This window comes from Planococcus citri, chromosome 3 (assembly GCF_950023065.1).
Source record: "Planococcus citri chromosome 3, ihPlaCitr1.1, whole genome shotgun sequence".
In the NCBI taxonomy this organism is placed as follows: domain Eukaryota; kingdom Metazoa; phylum Arthropoda; class Insecta; order Hemiptera; family Pseudococcidae; genus Planococcus; species Planococcus citri.
This window is the reverse complement of record NC_088679.1, coordinates 7,306,793-7,328,549: the sequence shown is the minus strand read 5'-3', so window position 1 is coordinate 7,328,549 and position 21,757 is coordinate 7,306,793. Positions and strand designations below refer to the sequence as shown.

The window sequence follows — 21,757 nt, the reverse complement described above, 5'->3', positions numbered from 1 at the left end:
TGTTGAAATCATGAAAACGTGATTTTAACGTTTTTTCGAAGAGTAAAATCTCAGAATTTGACCCAAAATAGCTCAATTTTGAAAATTACTAGTAAAATCTAGTGAAAAATTATCGAGCTCTTGCTGGTGTGTTCCAAATGTGAATTCTTCATTTTATTTGAAAAAATATGCATAATCGCCTTTTTCAGGGGTGCCCAAAGTGGGGGGCTCTAAGAAAAGGGTTCAAAATTACAAATATACAGGGAGCTTAATTAAACTTTTTCACCTAGGTAATTGAATATATGCCTCAAAACGTTACGTTTCGCGCAAATCACAGGTTTCCAGCTATCCAGGGGTTCCCAAAAAATCCAAATTACAAAAAATTGGAAATTTGGATTTTTGAGTACCAGCGCAAAATTAAGTAGGATGGAGGTTTTCCAGATACTAATAATAAACTGTAAAACGCTTTTTAGCGGGGTTCAAAGGGGTAGGTTCAAAATGGTGGTTCCAAAATTTTTCAAATATTAAAACCCCCCCAATTTCTGCCCCCGAGGGTCGAAAATGGAAAAATTGCCTCGTATAATGTTTGGCGGGTTCAAACAGATATTTTACGTTGAAAAAGTTTTTGAAAATAATACTCAGTGGTTCCAAAAATTATTTTTTTATTCGCAACTTTGGGGACCCCTGGAGCTCAAAAAATGGTCATTTTGGGTCAACTAAGCACGGATCCGTATTTGGGGAATTTATTACAACAATTCAAGAGTGGTTCAGTCGATAACTGTATGGGGCCAAAAAATGGCCTTATCGATACTCCTCCTTTAGGCCAAAGATGAGGGGAAAAATCAAAATTTTACCAAATTGACCGAGAAAGCTGAAATTTAGGATATATCCTATTTTCGACATGCCGAATCGATTGGAAACTGTTTCAAATCGTTTTGAGCAGTTCTGGAGCCTCCAGCAGATTTTTGAAACTCGAAATTTTCCAAAATTTCATTAAAATGGAGATGGAAAGCCGAAATTTGTTCTGAAAATTAATTTCAATACGCTAAGAAGTCGATTGCTGGTGGGTTTAAAGTCGTTTTGGAGCCTCCAGCGACTTTTTGAAAGGTTGTATGGCATTTTTTGGAAAATTGAAATTTCCAAAAAGTAGCTGGAAGCTTCAAACCCACTTGAAACCACCATGCAGTCGACTTCATATCGTATTGAAATTAGTTTGCGAAGTAAATTTCAGCTAGCTAACTGCATTTGACAAAATACTGTGGGAATTTCAAGTTTCAAAAATCTGCTGGAGACTCCAGTAATTTTCGAAAAGTCACTGGAACCTCCAAAACGACTTGAAATCCGCCTGCAGTCGACTTCTTAGCGTATTGACATTAGTTTTCAGAATGAATTTCAGCTAGCTAACTGCATTTGACAAAATACTGTGGGAATTTCAAGTTTCAAAAATCTGCTGGAGACTCCAGTAATTTTCGAAAAGTCACTGGAACCTCCAAAACGACTTGAAATCCGCCTGCAGTCGACTTCTTAGCGTATTGACATTAGTTTTCAGAATGAATTTCGACTTTCCAACTCCATTTGATGAAATTTTGGAAAATTTCGAGTTTCAAAAATATGCTGGAGGCTCCAGAACTGCTCAAAACGGTTTGAAACAGTTTCCAATCGATTCGGCATGTCGAAAATAGGGTAAATCCCAAATTTCAACTTTCTCGGTCAATTTGGTAAAATTTTGATTTTTTCCCTTATTTTTGGCCTATAAATTTGATTTTCAAAAATTCACCAAAAATCGAAAAAGGCACTTTGGCACTTGAAATTTTGACAGGTGATAAATTTTTGCCTGATCTGTCGATCTACCTATGTACGGTTTAAAACATTTCGTGCAAGTCCTATGTTGGAGTTCGCAAAGTCTGCGATTTCGGCTGACCTGTCAATCAAAATGTCCGCCATTTTGTTAGAAGGGCCAATTTTTTTCGGAAGTTTGCTGTGATATCTTCCTAGTAGGTATGTCCCCTTTTAGAAAAAAGTTATCCCTCCAGATACTGTAGTTAGAACGTATTTTTGAATAGATTTTAGCTTATTATACCCTAATGAATGGCAGTAATTAAGTTATCTCAAACAATTATATAGATGCATCTTTTCTTTGTGTTGTTATCACTTTTTTCTCAGGTATGATCCTCAAGGCAATACGATAGATATGAATTCTAGCCGCTACGAGGGCACTGAAAAAGGACATGCCATAAAATTAAAAATTTCCGGATTGACATTCGAAAATGCTGGAATCTATCGTTTGGATGTTGCAAATAAAAAGCTCAACAAAACAATCAATTTTCGTTTGATTGTTGAAGGTTTGTTTTATTGTACCTATCGATAAGTAACATTGGGGTGAATCGCGAAACAAAATGTGATATCGGCGGATTTTGACCAAATTCAATGTCAGCAGAGACTTTCAACTCACAATAAAGGTCTCTGCTGAATTTGGTAAAATCCACCGACTTTTTTTTTGGGAGCGATCCATCCTTATTCAACATGCACGTTGTAACCTTTCACTTGAACCATACTAATTGATGAAAAAATTTACTTATCCATATCAGATAAACCACAAGTTATCCTAAAAGGGGTTGACTGGTACGACAGAGGATTTAAGTTATTCAAGGTGAACACGATTTACGAATTCAAATGCTTGATCACCGGATTCCCTCCACCACAAATTGAATGGTCAGTCAGAATTTGCCACGACTATTGCAGCAGCAAACCTGTAGGCACTTTTAAAAAGATACCGGTAAGATGAAAAATTCAAACTTGAAGAGTTTTTCAGGGTGATATTATGTATTTATGTTTCTGTATTATTTTCTGACAGCTTTCTATGCACGAAGAACAAACCATAGAAGCACATAAAACGATATCTACGCTTTACTTCAAGTCAAATCAAAGTGCGATTATACGATGCCAAGCGAATAATTCTTTAGGAGATTCCGACGCGTTGTTTGAATTTTTGGTCGCAGGTAAAATTTACCAGAAGATTTATTTATTTCGCAAAGAAAAGAAGATTTTTCAAAAAATCTGCATCTAATTGTGTAGGTAGGCTTAGTTTATCAAAATTAAAAGATATTAAACATTCATATTATGTTTATCGTTGTGTTCCTGCAGATTATGACAATTCCACAGCTGTAATAATTAAAAACCATTCAGCGCCAATTACCGTAGGAGACGACGTAGAAATTATTTGCGCGGTACCCAAACATTACTTTTACAATACTTTCGAATGGGTGTACTATGCAAAAAATTCCACAAAAAATACTCGGAGGATTAATCCATCAGCAGGTAATGCACTCACTTTTATGATAGATACGTTATTGAAATACAAAATAGGAATGGAGAAAAAACATTTCTTTATCGAATAAGTCGACCCCCCCCCCACCGAATGAATATGAAGTAGGACTTACGCAGTTGGGACCTTCTTAACGCCTGATTTGGAGGGGAGACGATGTTCCAAAATGAAAGTGTGAGTTTTTCGCGAAATAGTATATTACACAACGAGGGCCGAAAAAGTGATTTTTGACGAGGGTGAGGTTTGTGACCCCAACGAAGTGAGGGGAACAACTCACACGAGTTCAAAATCACTTTTTCTCCGAGTTTAGTGAAGTAATTTTTCCTGAACGAGGGTGGAAAGTACTTATTTTTACATCCGAGCGATTCTCGCGAGGTTGGAAAAGTAGTACTTTTCAGCCCTAGATAGGAAAAAATGTTTTGATTAGCGTCTATAGCGTCATGACAATTTAAACGTACAAAGCCTAAAAAATTTTGAAATTAAAGGGCCCAAATTTCGAGTTGCAATGGGCTGTTTTTGTAGTTTTTTCGATTTCGAATCCAAATTTTGAATTATGATAACAAAATTTTGACAATTTATTTTTCGGGTATTATTTTTCTTGGGACTTTACAGGATAGATTTTTTATACTTTGTCGAATTCAGTCTTCAAAAATTCCATTTTTTTTTAAGATACAAAAATTGCAAAAATGTGGTGTGAAATGTTGATTGTTTTCCAATTTCTGGATAAATTGCTATCATTTTCAATTAATCTCTTTCAAAAATCAAAATTCGACATCAAATTTTTTAGCATACTGAGTACGAATTGACTCATTTTTTTTTTAATCTGCAAATTTCATTCAAAATCGGAAGACTGAAAGCATGATGGTCGCATACATATTCAAAAAATAACTTTGAAAAATGGAATTAAACATCTATTAAGGGAGGTCTATCTCTGGTACACCATATTTTGATTTCTTCTTGTTTTGTTTCATGACTCAGTATGCGTGTGAAAGATATTAATAATTCATAAATATTTGTACTTTGAATGCTATGAAAAATTGACTCACTTGGCTCATCAATCATGTATTCTTATTTTTCAAACAAAACTTTGAACTCACCTGAAACAAAAAAAAATAAAGTGACAATAGGTTAATGGAATGACAATCATCTAATTTTTCAAAATTAGCAGAATTTCTATTGAAACATTTGCAAAAAGGTAGGAGAAAAAACCCTAGGGGTCGAATCTTTACCCCTCTCAATTTACTCATCTTATGAAGGTTCATACAGGTACTTATAATATTATGCTATTCTAATACGAATGTTACGCAGAATTTCAGATTCAAAACTACGCAACCAACTTTTCATACGTATCAAACCTAGTCATCAATAACGTGCAAAAAAATCATGACGGAATATATCTTTGCAAAACTAATTTGAGTCGCCCTCGCAGTGGTAACTACTTCGTTCGCAGCCTTCGCACTGATAGTGGTTCGGTAAATTTAACTATCATAGGTAAGATGATCGAATACTTATTCTCAATTATACCAATCAATTTAAACATTCGATTTCTGAATTTTTTTCTCTTTCAATTAAAGACCCAGAAGCACCTCATATTATCCAGTCAATAATGAAAAACGGAGCTTTGCAAGTATATTCAAAGACACAAGTCCATCTGAAAATAATGATAACTTTGTGGACTGTATACTATGGTTTATTCTATAAGAATACTAATGCGTCTATGTACATCATTTTATAAAATTGCTTAGAAATATGTAAATATATATATAATTTGAAGTGGTGTTTTCTTTGTAACGCCATCACTGCAAAATGGCTGGACGGAAAATTTTGAAAAAATACTTTAAATGTTCAGCGTGATGCGCAGATGGCTGTACTGACATTTTTTTCGCGATTAGAGACCTTAAAAAGCTGTAATTAAGCGTCGAAGTTTTGATGACGTCACAAATATCTTTGAGCTTTCATTTCGCTGCCGAATATTTTCGATTTGCTAAGCATTTTAAAAAATCATCAAAGCTTCAATTTTTAACATAGCTACTTTGAGAATAGGAGATCGAAAGTGGATCTATTCCTGAAGAAATTCGAAAAGTATGGGTGAACTCATTGGCCAATCATATCTCTTCAACTCCAATTTTTTTTTCACTTACCACAGTCAATTTGGAATTTTTACTCCTTGCATAAAAATCAGTTTCAAAACATGAAATTTGATAAGTACCCATGTACCGGTGGTTAGATTTTTTTTTTGATTGTCATTAAAATTTTTACACCTTGCATAAAATCAGTTTAAATATACAACATACAAAACTTTTGATAAATACATCCAGAATGGTTTCATTTATTTGAATGTCCAGTGTAAAATTAATTTAAATCCATAGTGGAGGAAAATAAGAAAAAATAAAAACATTTTTGGCCACCCAAGCTTTTATGATGAAAAATTGTCAAGGGTGGTCCCCTGAATAATCCCTGAGAATTACCACCCCACAGACCCCTTGCTAATTTTTTATGGGGGGTTGAACCCCCGCCCCAATGGGTTTTTTGCAGTTTTATCCTCGGGGGTTGACTTTACGTCAAAAATAGCTTTATTTTTGAGTTCTACGTCAAATTCCCGATCTAGTGACATATCAACTGTCCTCCTACCTCCAAGGGGGCTGGGGCTAGAAGCATTCAAAAAAGGGGGGTTCCTGAAAAATACATAAAGGTTATAGGCGCCTAAGAGGGGTGAAATGGGCCCCGAGAATGTTCGGGTTGATACTAGCATGGAAGGTAGATACCATTGAGAAACTACCGCGTGAAAAATTTCAGATCCACACCACCTCCCCTTTTTGGGGGACCCCCCTTTTCTGAAATTTCAATATCACTTTTCTCAGCCCCATTTTAACCGATTTTGAAAATTTTTCAGGATGTTACGTATATCCTTAGTAAGTATCCCCATAAAAATTTTCAGCCTCCTCCCCTCATATTTACCCCTCAAAATGGTGTAAAAATGTGTCTTAGGGAGAGTGGGGGGTAAAATGGGAATTTGGGGGAAAATAACTGAGTATTAATGAGTAGGGTGTCGTTTTCTTACGATTCGATACCGCTGAGCACGAATATGACGTCAAAATTTTTGCTACACTCACCTAGTTCTCTCCAGAGCACTTAGCCCCCTCAATTTTTACTATTGTTAAAAAGCATCAAATAAGTTGAAAAACGGTATTTTGAGGGGTAAATATGAGGGGAGGAGGCTGAAAATTTTTGTGGGGATACTTACTAAGGATATACGTAACATCCTGAAAAATTTTCAAAATCGGTTGAAATGGGGCTGAGAAAAGTGATATTGAAATTTCAGAAAAGGGGGGTCCCCCAAAAAGGGGAGGTGGTGTGGATCTGAAATTTTTCACGCGGTAGTTTCTCAATGGTACCTACCTTTCATGCTAGTATCAACCCGAATACTCTCGGGGCCCATTTCACCCCTCTTAGGCGCCTATAACCTTTATGTATTTTTCAGGAACCCCCCTTTTTTGAATGCTTCTAGCCCCAGCCCCCTTGGAGGTAGGAGGACAGTTGATATGTCACTAGATCGGGAATTTGACGTAGAACTCAAAAAAAAAGCTATTTTTGACGTAAAGTCAACCCCCGAGGATAAAACTGCAAAAAACCCGTTTTTGGGGGGGGGGGTTCAACCCCCCATAAAAAAATTAGCAAGGGGTCTGTGGGGTGGTAATTCTCAGGGATTATTTAGGGGACCACCCTTGACAATTTTTCATCATAAAAGCTTGGGTGGCCAAAAATGTTTTTATTTTTGAAATACATATGATGCTAATTTGCCTCCACTACCAGGGAATTTTGAATTAAAAATTGTCAAGTTGCCTTGATGTAGGTAAAATGTTAATCTTGCCCTCATCTCATGCATATATGAAGATGGAATTTGGAAATTTTAATTTTGATAATGGAAAGAACAATGTTTTTGTTATGGGAAGAATTTCATCTTTTTGGCTTGAAAATTTCAAAATTTAAATGATTCATTATAGAAATTTCAGTTTTAAAAAGCGAAAGCAAAAAGACCCAAAGAAAGTGAGGGCAAATGCTCTCAGAATTGTAAAAAAAAATTCTATGTGAGGAGTTTATTTATCTATTTTCTTGAATTCGAATAAATAATAGATTTTTAGAAAGTTTGATTAAAAAAAAAAAAAAAAAAAAAACGAACAGGCCCGAGCCAAAAATGTGCTTCAAATTCAAAAAAAAGTCGGATATTTAATCCCTTTATTATGACTAAAAATTGGATACATCTGTGTGGGTAATTAGGTTACATTCATAGCCTATTATGACTTATACAAAATTTTATAACCATCAAACAAATTGAGCCAGAAATAGCGAGGGCAAAATCTTTTGAAAATTTTCATTCTGATAGTTGAGATTGAGAGAACGATGTTTTTTTTTATGGGAAGAACTCGATTTTTTGACTTGAAAATTTGACTGATTTTTTGTAGAAATTTCAGTTTTAAAAAACATAAGCAGAAAGACCCAATCAAATTTAGGGCAAAAGCTCTCAAAATTTTGTATTTCGTGGAGTAAAGAAACATTTTTTTTCAAATATTTCGATAATTTTTACTTGAGAAATTTATTTTCTCCCACGATCCAAAAAACTACATACTTAAAGAGGGAGGGAAAAAGTCATTAAGTATCTTATCGCCTCATGAACAGGACTAACTCTTATCAACTTTGCACATCTTTCTTTCCACCATCTGCCTTTTTGTATGTACTTTGTACCAGTCACCTAGATCTGTACGTTTGTGGGATGAGAAACATATATGTGCTTATTGTTCGTTGTTCATCTCACGTACAGTAAGTGGGATCTCTTGTTATCACCCTTGTCTTGTCGATGGTTTAAGATAAAAGGCATTTCCTCTATTTTTTTTTCGCCTTTGGTGCTGATTCAATTTGAGTACTATGGTCTTCAGTCAGTACAAGTGATGACTATCGGTGCAAAAAGAACTCCAGAGGCAATATTAATTCGTTTGAAAGTCGAGGGTTCAGAACGTTTCGGTAATTTTTTTTAATGGTTTTCGGTAATTTTTTCTACGGTGAATTTTTGAGGAGGAAGTGATTTAGAACATTTCGGATATTTTTCCAATAACGAACTTTGGCGAAAGCGGTTGATTTTTAGTTCAGACCCATTCGAATTGGCGACCCATCCTTCATCTTCTGCGCAGAGCTACTGTTGTGGTAAGTTTTGATAATATGCATATATTTTTGGTATCGGGGGTTTTCTTCGGAGATTTCGTTCAAAATATACTTACTCAGAAATGCTTTCAAAAGGGTTAAATTTCCTTTACTTACGCAAGTATTGGTCCATCTGGGTTAAATGGTTCAAAAACAAGGTTCCGAATTGAACTCACGAGTCTGGATCGGAAGTCGGAAAATGACATAGGTAATGTGAAATATTTCAAAGGAATTACGTTATTGTGAAAAAACAATCGAGATGTTGTCGATTTTTGAAGAGAGCATGGTCTGAATTGATTTTTAGCTATTTTTTCATCCAAAAAAAAAGTTATAAATTTTGAAATATTCCTTTCTAGTTAACACTTTGGGAAAATAAAATTCAAGATTCAAGTATTTGAATGATTGCTTCTGCTTACTCCATATTTGCATTATTTACATATCCACGAGTTAGTTATTGGAATAGCGATAAAAATGAATGATTTATCATTACTCCACAGAGAATTGTAATCATTAAGGTATCTCTAGTCATTTTCATTTGCTATCAAGTGTTTAAATAAATAGTTTTCTCGAGTCTTAAGATCTGATACTTAATAGCCTATCGATAATTTCAGTACTTCTGTTTGATTTTTTGGCAAAGTACCCAATTATTATCAGTTTTTCTCTCAGATAGCTGTACCTTATTGATGAAGAAATAGAACAGAAGGAACATAAATATCGACTGGCTGCTGTGATGTTTGAACTTCGACCCAGGCATTAACTAAAAATGTGAAGGGAAAATACCTATGTGTACCACTTTTATAATTTTTTCCTCGATAAGAATTATTTTTTTTAAATCCAAGAATCTAGTACGTCTCGACAGATTCTTTGTGATGTGCGTGCATTTGAGCAATGAAATCTGAATCATAAGTTGATCTTGCTTCAACAGTTTGAAATCAGGAATTTTATGGCGATTCTTGATTTTAGGTAAAACGTTGACGAAACGTCACAAAATTTGCCCGAAATAATGCAAAAATTCATCAATTGGGTACCAAAAAACAGTCGAAAATCTGTAATAAAATTATATTAGGTAATATTGCAGAGGTCGAGAAAAATTCCGCAAAAAATGTACAATAAATGGTGAAAAAATTATTGAAAATTGAGAAAAATACATCAAAGGTATCAACTTCCTATGAAATCTTTCAGAAATACACGTGCATGAGAAATAATTTGTATTTAATACAATTTCATAATATTTTGCATTTTTATGACACCTAAAATATTTGAGGAACATTTCTAGCCCTTGTCTTCAAAAAAAAGGTGGCCCTACTAACAAAACGGCGGCCATTTTGATTAACAGGTCAGCCGAAATCGCAGATTTTGCGATCCAACATAGGACTTGCACGAAATTTGTTAAACCGTACATAGGTAGATCGAAAGATCAGGAAAAAATTCATCACCTGTCAAAATTTCAAGTGCTATAGTGCCTTTTTCGATTTTTGGTGAATTTTTAAAAATCAAATTTAAGCCAAAAATGAGGGAAAAAATCAAAATTTTACCAAATTGACCAAGAAAGCTGAAATTTTGCATATATACCCTATTTTTGACACGACAAATCGATTGGAAACTGTTTCAAACTGTTTTGAGCAGTTCCGGAGCCTCCAGCAGATTTTTGAAACTCGAAATTTCCCAACATTTCATCAAAATGGAGATGGAAAGCCGAAATTCATTCTGCGAATTAATTTCAATACGCTAGGAAGTCGACTGCAGGTGGATTTCAAGTCGTTTTGGAGCCTCCAGCGACTATTTGAAAATTACTGGAGATCTCCGCCAGATTTTTGAAACTTGAAATTCCCACAAATTTTATGAAATGGAGTTAGCAAACTGAAATTTACTTCGCAAACTAATTCCAATACGTCATGAAGTCGACTACATAGTGGTTTCAAATGGTTTTGAAGCTTCTAGCTACTTTTTAAATTTAAATTTTCCAAGAAATGCCATACAACCTTTCAAAAAGTCGCTGGAGGCTTCAAAACGACTTGAAATCCACCAGCAGTCGACTTCGTAACGTATTAAAATTAGTTCGCAAAATGAATTTCGGCTCTTCATCTCCATTTGATGTAATTTTAGGAAATTTCAAGTTTCAAAAAACTACTGGAGATTCCAGTAATTTTCAAGAAGTCGCTGGTGGCTCCAAAACGACTTAAAATCCACCTACAGTTGGCTTCGTAGCGTATTGAAATCAGTTTTCAGAGTAAATTTCAGCTTTCCAACTCCATTTCATAAAATGTTGTGGGAATCCCAAATTTCAAAAATCTGGCGGAGACTCCAGTAATTTTTAAAAAGTCGCTGGAGGCCCCGAAATTACTTGAACCCACCTGACGTCGTATTCAGAGGGTGTCAAACTTGGAGTGAGGAGTAAATTTCGGCTTTCTATCCCCGTTTGATGACATTTTAGAGAAATTTCAAGTTTCAAAAATCTACTGGAGGCTCCAGTAATTTTCATAAAGTCACCGGAGGCTCCAAAACGACTTGAAATCCACCTGCAGTTGACTTCGTAGCGTATTAAAATTAGTTTGCAGAGTAAATTTCGACTTTCCATCTGCGTTTGATGAAATTTTGTGGGAATTTCGAGTTTCAAAAATCTGCTGGACGCTCCAGAACTGGGCAAAACGGGTGGAAACAGTTTCCAATCGATTTGGCATGTCGAAAATATGGTACATCCCAAATTTCAGCTTTCTTGGTCAATTTGGTAAAATTTTGATTTTTTCCCTTATTTTTGGCCTAAATTTGATTTTCAAAAATTCACCAAAAATCAAAAAAGGCACTTTCGCATTTGGTTCGGCTGACCTGTCAATCAAAATGGCCGCCATTTTGTAAGTAGGGCCATATTTTTTAGAACAAGGGCTAGAAATGTTCCTTAGAACTCCTGCTTTTAAAAAAAACTTGCCCCGGAGGATCGACAGGGGGTGCAGGTGATCCTTATGCGCCCCCGGCTACAAAGGGGTGTTTGCAGTTGATAATTCGCAAAATTAGGAGTTTTTTTCAATTTTCAAAATTTTGGTTTCAGCATTTTCAAGACACAAGTACTCTCGACTCTCGTTGAACGATTTCTCATCAATTTTATGGCATTATTGTGACATTAAAAATATTTTTATCGTTGAAAAATGCCATTGGTAAGAAATCATAATTTTTACGATTCTTCAAATCGCTAAGAAGAATGCATCAGCTTTAGCCAATCGAAACGACCATCCTGTTTGTTATTCCTCGATTACAAACAAGCGATAATCAAAGGTCATTAGATTTATGCAGACATTTTAGTTTTTATCATAAGAAAACAATTAGAAGCAAATGTACCTACCCTATTCATGACCTACTAACAAAAGAGATGAAAAAGAAAGCTAATGACTATTAACTGGTGCCAAAAAGCAATATAATATTGTATACCAATCCGCATACCTATCCTAAGTATTTGTAGTCATATTTGACTTCATTAAATTTGATTTTAGTCGTTTTATGTAATTTCAGGATGCACGAGTGAATTTTAACAATATGGCCAACAAATTGCTAACGCCACTTTTTGTGTTGGCATTTTTGCAATTTGCTTATTGCATTTCTGGTATGTTGCTGATTTGCTTAATTTTCATGGTTCAACAAAAGTGTAGATATTTTTGATATTTATGGAGAAATTGGCTGAAAGCTGCATTAGGTATACATAGGCATATGTGACGCGGCATACGAAAAGGTTACCCCAAGCAAAAAAATCAAAAAAGTAGTTTTCGATAAAAATGCGTTTAAAGTGTTCTACTGTCAATTTTACATAAAAATAGCAAATGAAAAAAAAATCCATTTTTTGGTCGGGGTAACCTTTTCGTATGCCGCGTCACATATACTCATTATTACATTTATTTGCAATATTTCATCTTGCAGGTGTGATAATTTTCCCCAATGTTACCGAGTTAGTCATTGGAAAAAATGAAACTTTGTCGTTGAACTGTTCGAATAACAAGCCAATGATATGGTCCTATCAAAGAGGGGTAAGTCTGATATGTACTTTGTCTGATTAAATGACTTTCAAGTCTCAATTAACGTTTTATTATGATATTTGTACATTTTTTTCTTGATATAGGAATTAGGTAGGAGGTACGGAAGTGTTACTTGGTTTTCCTCGGAGAAAATAGTGATAAAGTACAGATCAGAGTTTTATAATTATGAAGACGAGGTTAGCAGATTTGAGTAGATTTTGAATTTACATTTTTATTTCGATTCTTTTTTTAAAACGTATTTAGGTACCTTACCTATAGCTTTAATATTTTTCAATAATTTGATTTTTCATTTTTTTTCCACCACCCAGATCACCGAATACGAAAACAAAACAATCAATTCCTGGACGGAGAATGGCACTTATTTCAATACACTTACCATTAATCCAGGCTTACATTTAGAAACAGGATATTACATTTGTCAGGAAGAAAAAAATGCTAGTAACGTTGCTCATACATACGTATATGTTTATGGTACAAAACAATTCTTAATCTGAAAATTTAGTAACTAATTTTTGATATTTTCTCTTATATACCTATCAATCAACGTTACATTTTCCAGATGAAAATAAGGTAATTGATCCAAGCGATACTGTAACGCATGCTTATATGTTTGAAACAGCTGTAATACCCTGTAAACCATCTTCGCCGAATATCAGTGTTTCATTGACGAGAAATTATATAGATGTGGTAAGTACAAGATCTACTGAAGTGAAAGAAATTAATTTTGCTATCTCAAGCAGTTTCTACAGTAGATAATCTCGCTCCATGCATTTGAAATCACCACATAAATGAATTAATTAAAACGAAATATTTTTTAGGAACCGATCGAAAAATATGATCCAAAAATCGGATACGTGATTTCTACTTATCCAATTATCGATCGTTACACGTATTTTTCTTGCTCAGATTCCAAAACTGGATTGCAACATGTATTCACACTACTGATGCACCGTAAGTTATAAGTTATATAATTTTTAAATAGGTACACGATATTCATGTAGGTACAGAGACTACAAGGTGTTCGGAGAATGGACGACAATATCTCATACTTGATTGTAACCGATTAGCCTCAAAACTACTTGGCAATATTTTCATAGAAAAAATAAGAACGTCTGTGCATATGTATATTAATGTAAAAAAATTAAAATTTTTGGATTTGCGAAAATTCGTCAAAAATAAATTTGAGCAGCTGAAATTATGATTATGGGGGCTTCAATTTCATTTTAAAAAAATATTTTTTTACCCAAAATGAATCTTTAGGAAGTACAATAGATCTGATTTTTCATTATTGGGCCCCTCAATCGTTCAATAAAACTCGCATTCTTGTTCAAATCAGATGCGAACAACTCGAAATATGTAGTTTCCTACTTTTAGAATCGAGAAAATAATCGATATTTTTTTACAGCTCCACAAAATGATTCCTCTGATCCTTACATTGAAGTAAACGCTTCTCATTCCAATCATGCTGCAGTATTCGAAAATCAAACCGTCGTGTTGAACTGTTCGGTAATTGCTTCCTCAGATGTAGGAATAAATTCGCTGGAATGGCAATTTCCTCGAAATGTGTCAAAGGTAAATACACTTATTATACAGTTTGTAAATATAGTCTACTTTTTTCTTTAAATTCACGTAAATATACCTGCGTATAAATTAGTGGTAACGAATTTACAATTTTTCATTGTTTCACGATGTTTTCATACGTCCAGAAGATAAGTATAGGAAGCATCTCGGAAATAACGCACAAAAAATTCGACACGTATTTTAGAATTCTTAGCATACCAAATTTGTCAGAATACGATGAAGGAAATTACAGTTGCATAGTAAATGATGGAAATTTCAAAACCAAAGTTCGCACGCATTTATTAAGTCTCGCAGGTTAGTATGATCACGATGTTTGTACCTAATAATTATGCACTAGGTAGAAGACATGTTATGCAGTTGTAAGCAATATTTTGTTTTTTTTTTTCAGATCCACGTGAAGTTTTCTTAAACATCACAGCGCCAGAAGAATCTCGTGTAGTGACTGGATTAGCAGGGAAATCCGCCGAATTTAAGGCCACCATACAATCTTCTCCCCAACACAAAATTATCTGGTAAGATTCGCAATGATTTACAATTACCTATACATAATGTTAATTATCATGATTGATAGTCCGACATATCACAATAAGAATAATTGCAACCCCTCCCAGCGATCCACTGGAACAACTTTTCTCTAAAAGGAGCATTTTATAAAACACACTTTCCGGGAAGAAATAAGTTGGTCCTAATAACAAAATTCGCTTTCCAACATAGGACTCGCACAAAATTTCTTGAACTGGGCAAAGCTATAATATCGAAAGAACATGCCAAATTTATCATCAGCCGAAATTCAAAGTGCCAAAGTGCCTTTTTTCGATCTTTGGCGAATTTTTAAAAATCATTTGTAGGCCAAAAATTATAAAAAAATCAAAAAGGTATAGGTGGATAAGTATGGCGAATTCGCCCCCGAGAGCTTCAGGGTTGATATTTACATGGAAGGTGGGTACCCTTGAGCACCTTCCGTCACGAAAGTTTCAGACCCCCAGACCCCGCCCCTCGTTTTTGAGAAACCCCCCTTTTATGAAATTACAATAGAAATTTTTTTCTCAGCCCCATGTGAACCGATTTTTTCGATTTTTTGGTATGTTGTAAACATTCATAAGAGGTATCCCCACAAAAATTTTCACCTCCTCCCCCATATTAACCCCCCAAAATGACGTTTTTTAGCTTTATTTGTCCGTTTTAGCAATGATCATGATTCTGCACAAAAATGGGAATAGCATTTTTAAATGTGTTTTCAACCCCTACAAAACATATATTTTTTTCAAAAAAATTTTTTGGAGGGTCGTGGTCAAAAATTGAAAAAACTAACAGAGGGGGTAAAAATGAATTCTGGTGTAAATTATTGTTTTTGGTAAATAGGTGTCGTTTCCATATGAATCGAACCCCCTCAACACGAATATGACGTCCAATTTAATGCTACCCTCAACCACACCCCTCCAGTGCCTCTGCCACCACCTCAATTTTTACTATTATATTAAAAATTGAGCTATATAATAATATTGGTGTCGTTCTCATATGAATCAAACACCCCGAACACGAATATGACGTCCAATTTAATGCTACCCTCAACCACACCCCTCCAGTGCCCCTGCCCCCGCCTCAATTTTTACCATATCAAGAATTGAGCTATTTTCACAATGTTGGTGTCGTTTTCATATGAATCAAACCCTCCGAACACGAATATGACATCCAATTTTACTCTACCCTCATGGAAGCCTGCAGCAGATTTTGGAGGCTCCAAAACGACTTTAAACCCACCAGCATTTGACTTCGTAACGTATTGAAATTAGTTCTCAGAATAAATTTCGGCTTTCCATCTCCATTTAATGAAATTTTTCGAAATTTCGAGTTTTCAAAATCTACTGGAGGCTCCAGTAATTAACAAAAAGTCACTGGAGGCTCCAAAACGACTTGAAATCCACCTGGAGTCGACTTCGTAGCGTATTAAAATTAGTTCGCAGAATGAATTTCGGCTTTCCATCTCCATTTGATGAAATTTTGGGAAAATTCGAGTTTCAAAAATCTGCTGGATGCTCCAGAACTGCTCAAAACGGGTTGAAACAGTTTCCAATCGATTTGGCGTGTCGAAAATAGGGTATATCCCAAATTTCAGCTTTCTTGGTCAATTTGGTAAAATTTTGATTTTTTCCCTCATTTTTGGCCTAAATTTGATTTTCAAAAATTCACCAAAAATCGAAAAACGCACTTTAGCATTTGAAATTTTAACAGGTGATAAATTTTTGCCTGATCTATCGACCTACTTTTGTACGGTTTAAAAAAATGTCGTGCAAGTCCTATGTTGGAACGCAAAATCTGCGATTTCGCTTGTTAGAAGGGCCAATTTTTTTCGGAAGTTTGCTGTAATATCTTCCTTACTACATATGTCCCTTTTTAGAAAAAAGTTGTCCCTCCAGATACTGTAGTTAGAACGCATTTTTTTAATAGATTAGCTTATGTATTATACCCTAATGAATGGCAGTAATAAGTTATCTCAAACAATTTATAGATACACCTTTTCATAAAAATTGTTGTCACTTTTCTCTCAGGTATGATCCTCAAGGCAATACGATAGATATTAATTCTAGCCACTACGAGGGCACTGAAAAAGGACACGAAATCAAATTAAAAATTTCCGGATTGACATTCGAAAATGCTGGAATCTATCGCTTGGATGTTGCAAATAAAAAGCTCAACAAAACAATCAATTTTCGTTTGATTGTTGAAGGTTTGTTTTATTGTACCTACCTATCAATATATAACATTGGGGTGAATCGCGAAACAAAAATTCACCGGATTTTGACCAAATTCAGTGTCAGCACAGACCTTAATTTTGAATTGAAAGTTATTCAGAAAAAAAATTTAGCTCCGGAGGAGCCACTGGAGGGGAGATGTAGGCTTTCAAAGAGTGGGCATTTTGAAAATGCTCCCACTTTGAGAACCTACATCTCCCCTCCAGTGGCATCAATGGAGCTAAAAATTTTATGAGCAACTTTCAACTCAAAATAGAGGTCTCTGCTGACACTGAATTTGGTCAATATATCCGCCTACTTTTTTTTAAGCGATCCACCCCCAATGTAACATAATAACATTTCATTTGAAGCATACTAATTGATGAAAAAATTTGCTTACCGCGATATCAGATAAACCACAAGTTATCCTAAAGGGGATCGACTGGTACTACAGAGGATTTAGGTTATTCAAGGTGAACACGACTTACGAATTCAAATGTATGATCACCGGATTTCCTCCACCACAAATTGAATGGTCAGTCAGAATTTGCCACGACTATTGCATTAGCAAACCTGTAGGCACTTTTAAAAAGATACCGGTAAGATAAAAAAAATTCAAACTTTAGATTTTTTCGTAGTGATAAGTATTAGATATTTTTTTTCTACATTCCTGCATTATTTTCTGGCAGGTTTCTATGCATGAAGAAAAACCCATAGAAGCGCATAAAACGATATCTACGCTTTACTTCAAGTCAAATCAAAGTGCGATTATACGATGCCAAGCGAATAATTCTTTAGGAGATTCCGATGCATTGTTTGAATTTTTGGTCACAGGTAAAAATTACCTATCCAATTTTCAAAAACATAAAAATTAAAAGATACTTATTAAACGTTCATAATATTATGTATCGTTGTGTTTCTGCAGATTATGACAATTCCACAGCTGTAATAATTAAAAACCATTCAGCGCTAATTACCGTAGGAGACGACGTAGAAATTATTTGCGCGGTACCCAAATATTACTTTTACAATACTTTCGAATGGGTGTACTATGCAAAAAATTCCACACAAAATACTCAAAGGATTGCAATTAATCCATCAGCTGGTAATACATTCACTTTATGATACGTTATTGAAATAAAAATGGAGAAAAGCCGTCTCTTCATGGAATAAGTCGACCCCCCCCCCCCATGAATATGAAGTAGGATTTACGCAGTTGGGACCTGGGACCTTCTTAAGGCCTCATTTGGAGGGAAGATGAAGTTCCAAAAATAAGAGTGAATTTTTCGCGAAAAAATGTTTTGATTATAGCGTCTTGAAAATCCGAATACACGAAGCCCCAAAAATAATTTTGAAATTAAAGGGCCCAAATTTCAAGTTGCAATGGACTGCTTTTGCTGTTTTTTCGATTATTCTTAAATACATCCCTATATCAAAAACGAAAAAAACAATAAAGGTGGGAAATGTTTCATTTTAAAGAGCATAACATTTTGAATGTATTCCTCACTTACATTACTCCTCTAGGGTTCTTATAGTTTTTGAGGTATTTTGAATCAAAATTTTGAATTTCAATAACAAAATTTTGATGTTGAGTGAAATATTGTCTGGATAAATTGCCCTCATTTTCAATTGATATTTCTCAGAAATCAACATTTTAACATCGATTTTTTCAAATTCTTTAGCATAAGTACTGAGTTCGAATCGACTCATTTTTCCCCATAATCTGCAAATCTCATTCAAAATCGGAAGACTAAAGGCATTATGGGCTCGTATCAAAAAAAAAAAAAAAAAAAAAAAACACACAACGTTAAAAAATGGAGTGAAAGCCCTATTAGGGGAGGTCAAGACAATACTTTGATTTTTCCTTTTTTTGTTATATGATCCAATGCGTTGTGAAAAATATCAATAATTCATAAATATTCGTATTTTTAATGCTATAAAAAAATTGACTCACTTGGCTCATCAATCATGCATTTTTATTTTTCAAATAAACATTTGAACTCACCTGAAACAAAAAAACAAATCAACAAAAGGTTAATGGAATGACAATCATCTTATTTTGAGTAAATAATTTTTACAAAATTATCAGAATTCCTATGAAAACATTTGAAAAAAGGGTAGGAGAAGAGACCTCAGGGGTCGAATCTTTACCCCTCTCAATTTACCCAGCTTATGAAAATTCATACAGGTACCTACTTATGCTATTCTAATACGAATGTTACGCAGAAATCCAGATTCAAAACTACACGACCAACTTTTCATATGTATCAAACCTCATCATCAATAACGTGCAAAAAAATCACGACGGAATATATCTTTGTAAAACTAATTTGAGCCGCCCCCGCAGTGGTAACTACTTCGTTCGCAGCCTTCGCACTGATAGTGATTCAGTAAATTTAACGGTCATAGGTAAAAATATAATCGAATAGGTACTTATTCTAAATTGAACCGAGCTATATTTATGTTAATTTCTGAATTTTTTTCTTTCAATTAAAGACCCAAAAGCACCTCTTATTATCCATTCTATGATGAAAAACGGAGCTTTGCAAGTATATCCCAAGACACAAGTCCATCTGTTGATTCAAGTTAATGGGATTCCATCTCCGTTTATTGTTTGGTACAAGGTAATTTGCACTAATAATACCCAACTCTTTGACGTGAAAAGAACCCTTGAGATTATTTTAAAAATTCCATGTTTTCAGGATGAGAAACCCATATCGTTCAATCATCGAATTACGTTATCAAATGATCGTCAGAATTTGACAATTGCTGATGCATCGTACGAGGATGAAGGCGAATACTCATTCATTGCGAGTAATAAAGCTGGAAATGTTACAGATAGGCTTCATTTGTCGATTCGTGGTGCAGGTAATGAACATTTTCTTTTTTTTCCTTATCACAATGTCGTACCTAACTACCTACTTACGGAAATATTTTTCAGAAGGAAGCAGTTACTTTGGACTTATAATACTCATTTCGTTATCATTGATTGGATTTGTCATACTTTACCTAATAAGGAGATCTTACAATCACAAAAAAGTAGTTCCCACATCTTTATATGTAATAGGAATACTTATCTACTAGTTTAAATTTTGCTTAGGTACTTATTCTTATTTTGAATTCTGTCTTATAGAAATTGCAAAAAGTTCTCGAAGAATACGGATTGGATGAACGGGAGGAAAGTACAGTTACCACCCTAGACCCTAACGTAGACATACAAGACCAAACATTTTTCATTTCGTATAATAAAAAATACGAATTTCCCAGGGAAAAATTAAAATTAGGTAGGCAGAAAGCACAATTTGGAAATGGAATTGCCAACCCTTGCAAAACTACAATATTGTTCTTAAACCCTTTCATTTGTTTCAGGCGAAGTACTTGGATCTGGTGCTTTTGGTGTAGTTAAGAAAGCAGTTGCAGATGGGATCGAAATAAAGGGAGTTAAAACGACCGTGGCTGCGAAAATGGCAAAACTGCAAGACCCTTCGTGTACCAAAGCTCTCAGTTCAGAGATGAAAATTATGATTTATCTGGGAAATCATATCAATGTGGTTAATTTGATTGGCGCTTGCACAAAAGAACTAATAAATGGTGAGAATAGAGCATAAATAATGTAGGTACCTATTTAAACTATGTCCTTTTCATGTTAATCTAACAACCATGATATTAATTGTAGGAGAACTGATAGTTATAGTGGAGTACTGCCAGTTTGGTAATATCCATAGTTATCTCTTGAAACGAAGGAGCCAGTTTACAAATCAAGTGAACAAAAACGACGAAATTGATTTTTCTATCACCGCAGCCAATAAACAGTAAGTATCCTGAATCACCTTTATCAAGCAAGACGTGATGATTTTGTCCCCTCATCTTGGAGTTAGCTCTCCATGCTTGATTATGAATTGAATGTCTGCATTACTCAAGTCAAATAAATTTTCAGTTACGAAAACGTCGCATCATTTGGAGAAGCTGAGACTGTGAAAAAAAGTACACCAGAGCAAGACACACCAATAATTGGTAATGTTTTGATCGTGATAAGGATCGCATTTTTCCCTTTAATTTTACCTATTCGATGTTTTGTTGCAGACTCAGATAAACAACTTATAGCGCCGGAAGACAATGTTCCCATCAAAACAATGGACTTGGTTTGCTGGTCATACCAGGTAGCCAGCGGTATGGAGTTCCTGGCCAGTCATAAGGTATGCAGCTACAATGCATATATTGTCCATTTTCTCCATTCATTGCATGTTAAGTTGAACAGGGTTCCCTTCTTAAAAATAGGAAACCAGATAAATCAAGGTACATACATACCCAGATAACCATATTACCTATTTTGTTCCAGATTTTACACAGGGACCTTGCTGCCCGGAACGTATTATTGGGGAATAATAGAATCGCAAAAATATGTGATTTTGGTCTTGCCAAAAATATGTATTACGAAGAAAAGTATCAAAGCAGTAATAAAACAGTAAGTTTTAAATGAATCGTGAGAGGTTATTAACGAGTCTTTTTTCCACAGCTGTAAGGTTAATATGTACTAATACAGCAATTTCCTTAATATAGCAGGTGCTTCCCATGAGATGGATGCCAATTGAATCCATACGAGATGGAGTATTTTCAAGTCAATCTGATGTGTGGGCTTTTGGTATCACTATGTGGGAATTTTTCTCACTGGCAGCCACACCATATCCGGGTAAGTTACGATTTGAAAATTCTGTTTCATTGGTAGTCGAGTAATTCAATTTTTCGCGACGTTTTCAAATATAATTAAGAGCAATTTATTATAAAAATATCTTTCAAAAATTTTGAAAGTTCGGAGCTGTAATTCAAAAATTTGAAGAAAAAAAAATGCAGGAACATGGTCTTTTTCCTCCAATGCCCCCCTGGATCGCTAAAATTTCCTAAAAGTCGAAATATTTGACATA

At 34.7% G+C, this 21,757-nt stretch overlaps 1 protein-coding gene across 3 annotated transcripts in view; it reads left to right on the top strand.

The window, feature by feature from the left end:
• LOC135840531 (vascular endothelial growth factor receptor 1-like) overlaps positions 1 to 21,757 on the top strand; it is a 36,274-nt gene that overhangs the window by 12,964 nt on the left and 1,553 nt on the right. For 2 of the 3 annotated variants that reach the window (XM_065357128.1, XM_065357127.1), the window contains 18 exons: positions 13,928 to 14,094; positions 14,229 to 14,397; positions 14,492 to 14,615; positions 16,653 to 16,831; positions 17,247 to 17,434; positions 17,525 to 17,669; positions 17,761 to 17,940; positions 19,062 to 19,244; positions 19,332 to 19,459; positions 19,538 to 19,703; positions 19,777 to 19,874; positions 19,969 to 20,119; positions 20,205 to 20,426; positions 20,512 to 20,647; positions 20,773 to 20,849; positions 20,919 to 21,031; positions 21,175 to 21,300; positions 21,396 to 21,525. In XM_065357128.1, the coding sequence (XP_065213200.1) occupies positions 13,928 to 14,094; positions 14,229 to 14,397; positions 14,492 to 14,615; positions 16,653 to 16,831; positions 17,247 to 17,434; positions 17,525 to 17,669; positions 17,761 to 17,940; positions 19,062 to 19,244; positions 19,332 to 19,459; positions 19,538 to 19,703; positions 19,777 to 19,874; positions 19,969 to 20,119; positions 20,205 to 20,426; positions 20,512 to 20,647; positions 20,773 to 20,849; positions 20,919 to 21,031; positions 21,175 to 21,300; positions 21,396 to 21,525 (2,682 nt within the window). Of the gene's footprint in view, positions 1 to 8,063; positions 8,504 to 12,004; positions 12,096 to 12,406; positions 12,514 to 12,605; positions 12,699 to 12,830; positions 12,994 to 13,081; positions 13,210 to 13,340; positions 13,474 to 13,927; positions 14,095 to 14,228; positions 14,398 to 14,491; positions 14,616 to 16,652; positions 16,832 to 17,246; positions 17,435 to 17,524; positions 17,670 to 17,760; positions 17,941 to 19,061; positions 19,245 to 19,331; positions 19,460 to 19,537; positions 19,704 to 19,776; positions 19,875 to 19,968; positions 20,120 to 20,204; positions 20,427 to 20,511; positions 20,648 to 20,772; positions 20,850 to 20,918; positions 21,032 to 21,174; positions 21,301 to 21,395; positions 21,526 to 21,757 lie in introns of those variants that run through there. The other variant, XM_065357129.1, reaches the window with a different exon arrangement.